The 3265-nt window shown below is 55.7% G+C and overlaps 1 protein-coding gene across 15 annotated transcripts in view; it reads right to left on the reverse strand.

Annotated features, from left to right (window-relative positions):
• Window positions 1-3265, reverse strand: part of EDDM13 (epididymal protein 13) — a 45711-nt gene that overhangs the window by 20797 nt on the left and 21649 nt on the right. For 13 of the 15 annotated variants that reach the window (XM_014583558.2, XM_027767637.1, XM_014583557.1 and 10 more), the window contains 2 exons: window positions 3158-3184; window positions 404-528 (listed from right to left, as the gene is read on the reverse strand). In XM_014583558.2, the coding sequence (XP_014439044.1) occupies window positions 404-528; window positions 3158-3184 (152 nt within the window). The remainder of the gene's footprint in view (window positions 1-403; window positions 529-3157; window positions 3185-3265) is intronic. The other 2 variants (XM_014583560.1, XM_014583559.1) reach the window with 1 other exon arrangement.

Here is a 3265-nt window from a genome sequence, read left to right on the forward strand (position 1 = left end):
CTGCCGCTGCCCTCGCGGTCTCGGGCCGGCGTGGGGCTGCACGCGCACGGCTGGGGGACGCCCCTGCCGGCCTGCGGGCGCTCGCCCGCCTCCTCCCTCTGCAATGCCGTCCCTTCCTCGCTACTTGTCAGCGTCACCCTGTCCTTAAGACCTGATGGGGGCCGCCTTTTCCAGGAAGCCTTCCCTGAGCTGCCCCAGGTTCCCCGGAGGCACCGCCACCTCTCTCTGGGGCGCGGGTGTCTCGGTGCCTGGCGCCTCACAGGGGCGACCCGAGCTGTCGAGTCCCCTGCCCCCAGCCAGACCCTCCCTCCTCGGAGAGGGGTGACACTGCAGGGCCAGGGCGGGAAGGCGGCAGGGCGCGGCGGTGGCCGGAGGGCCCCCCTCGCCCGCTCTCGGCCCTTACCCAGTCCCCCTTGTTGTAGGAGGTGAACAGGAAGGTCACGACCATGTAGGCGCACTTGACGAAGTTCCAGCTGTTCCTCTTCAGCAGCGGCCTCGGCGCGGGCTCGGCGGCCGGGGCAGGCTTAGCTGCGGAGAACGACGGCGACGCTGCGCCCATCCCCAGTCCCAGACCGGAGGCCGCGCCAGGCCCCTCCTCGCCTCGCGCACAGCAGAAGCGGCCTGGCCTCCCAGGGCGCCCTCCACCCTCCCCTGCCCGCCCAGGCCGTCCTGGGTGCGCCGCCCACGCCCCCGGCACCCGGATGTTTACAGGTAAATACACTTGTTGAAAGGAGCCCCAAATCAAAAACCAGAACGTGACCAGGGTAAAGGGAAATCCAAACAGGGCCAGCCGGTGGCATGGTGGTTAAGGTGCCGGACTCCCATATGGCTGACCACGGTTCGCGTCCTGGCCCCAGATGCTTGAAAATCACGCTGAGAGGGTTGTGCGCGCGAGCCCAAAATCCCAGGAGCAGAATGGAGACGGGATTGCCACATGGCCATCCTCCCGGGGGTTGTTTCTCGCTATCCCTGTCACTGTCTCTCTGGTGAGCACACACAGCCTATGGCAAAACCTTAAAACAATAAAAGCGTCCGTGTGCACATCTGCTTAAGGGCTAAATAAGCCCCTTCCCGCTCTCTGACCCGGGTGTTTTCCCCAGGACTTTGGCTTCATCTTTTGGGGAGAATATCGGGGAGCACCCAGTTCTCCCAGTTTCTGTGGGAGGGTCGGTGCCTCACTCCAGTTGCGAATCTACCTCCTGTCGTAGAGATGTCTGGTGAGGACAGTTAGATGGCTGCCCGGATTGCCAGAGGGACTCCGGACGCACTACTTATGACACGAAGTCGGGGACCCAGCAGCTTGAGACGCACAGGGGGCACTGGTGGGTGCACGCCCGGAGTCCCGAGAGGAGGAGAGCTGGACAAGGGGCTGCCGCATGGCTGTCTCCCAGGGGTGCTTGCTCGCGTCCCCACTCTCACTCTCTCTGGCGAGAGTGCACACTCTGCCAAATTAAAAACAAAACAGGGCAAGCCGGGCGCCTGGCGCTGGCTTTCAACAAGTGTGTTTACCTGTGTGGGTCCCACATGGCTGACCACACAGTCTGAGTCCAGAACCTGGTGGCTGGGTGCATGCGCACACGTGCCCAAAATCCCAGGAAGAAAATAGAGAAGGGATTGCTGTGTAGCCATCCCCCTGGGGGCGATTTGCATTTTCCTCTCACTGTCTCTCTGTTTCTCTCTAGTAAGTGCACTCACCTTATGCCAAAAACCTAAAAAAAAAAAAAAAAAGCAAGAATTCACCAATAAGACCGTTAGACCCAAGGCCGGCAGGTGGCATGGTGGCTAAGGGTGCTAAACTCCTACATGGCCAGCCACAGTTCAAGTCCCGGACCTGGAAGCTTGCTTTCTCACTTTCCTGCCCTCTTCTCTGTCTCTCCTCTCGTCAAATTAATTAATTTTTTAAAAAAGTCTGATCCTGGAAGATTTTTTGTCTGTATGTGAGAGGTTATTTAATAACAGATTAAATTTTTAATAGATAGTGGATAGTTCAGATTTTTAAAATTCCCACAGGGTGTGTGTGCTTGCCAGAGAAAGATAGAAAGCACCCCCTCCCCAAGGGCAGGGTCACCTCAATCCCTTCTCTTCCATCCTCTCTCTTTTTGAGTTTGGGCACGTATGTGCATGTGCCCAGGATCCAGGACTTGAACTGTGCAGTAAGCCATGAGCAATCTGGGTGTCTAAACACTAGGCCACAGGCCAGCCCTCAGGTGTATTTTTTAGAGAATTATTTATTTATTTAATTCCATTTGTTATTACCTTTTCATCTGACCAGAGAGAGACAGAGAGAGAAAAGGGAAAGTGAGAAAGCAGGCTGCCAGTTCTGAGACTCGAACCACAGTTGACCATGTGGGAATCCAGCATCTTTAACTGCCATGTTACCTGCCAGCCCCAAGCTGTGTATTTTTAATATTAGAATTTTCATGCTTTTTATAAATTATAACCAACTGGTGACATTATCCCTCTATTTTTCTGAACACAACCATCTTAGCTATTTTAAAGAATTTCTTTTTTTAACGTTTCCAGTTTGATCACAGAGAGGGAATAGAGAGAGAGAGAGATAGAGGGAAAGTGAGACTGCAAGCTGCTAGTCCGGACCTGAACCGCAGTCGGCCGTGTGGGAGTCTAGTACTAACCACCACGCCACCTGCCAGCTGCCATTCCAGCTGGGTTTTTTTCCCGAAGAATTATTTATTTAATTTTATTTATTCATTCATTCATTTTAATTTGATCAGAGAGAAGCAGAGAGAGAGAAAAAATGAGAAAACAAGCCACCAGATCCAGGACTCGAACCGTGGTAAGCCATGTGGAGTGCTCAGCACCTTAACCTCCACGCCACCTGCTGGCCCCTGTCCTAGCTATTTTAAAGTACTTATCTCCAGCGTCTCATCCCCTGGAGGCTTGCTTGTATTATGGAGTTTCAGCCCCGCCGTCTCCTCACTCAGGACTTACCTGGTGACTCCTGGGGAGGCAGGCTGGAGGACCACAGGAGAAGCCACAGTGGCTCCCGCTCACCCATCGGCCTCTTCCACAGTGAGCGGCACACAGGCTGGCCTGAGCCCCAGACTCGGAGAAGACGGCCCAGGTGCTGTGGCCTGCCCTCCACCTGCTGGAGCCGGGTCTTCCTAAGGTCTCACGCCCTGTGACTCCATGCACTCACCTTCCTCCTTGCAGCCACTGCTTTCTTCTTAAAGTGGGGAGGAGGTGAAGGGAGGGCAGACAGGAGGGCGGGAGGGCCGGAGGGGGAGAGGGAGAGGGAGAGGGGACA

This window comes from Tupaia chinensis, unplaced genomic scaffold (genome assembly GCF_000334495.1).
Source record: "Tupaia chinensis unplaced genomic scaffold, TupChi_1.0 Scaffold144336_2, whole genome shotgun sequence".
In the NCBI taxonomy this organism is placed as follows: domain Eukaryota; kingdom Metazoa; phylum Chordata; class Mammalia; order Scandentia; family Tupaiidae; genus Tupaia; species Tupaia belangeri.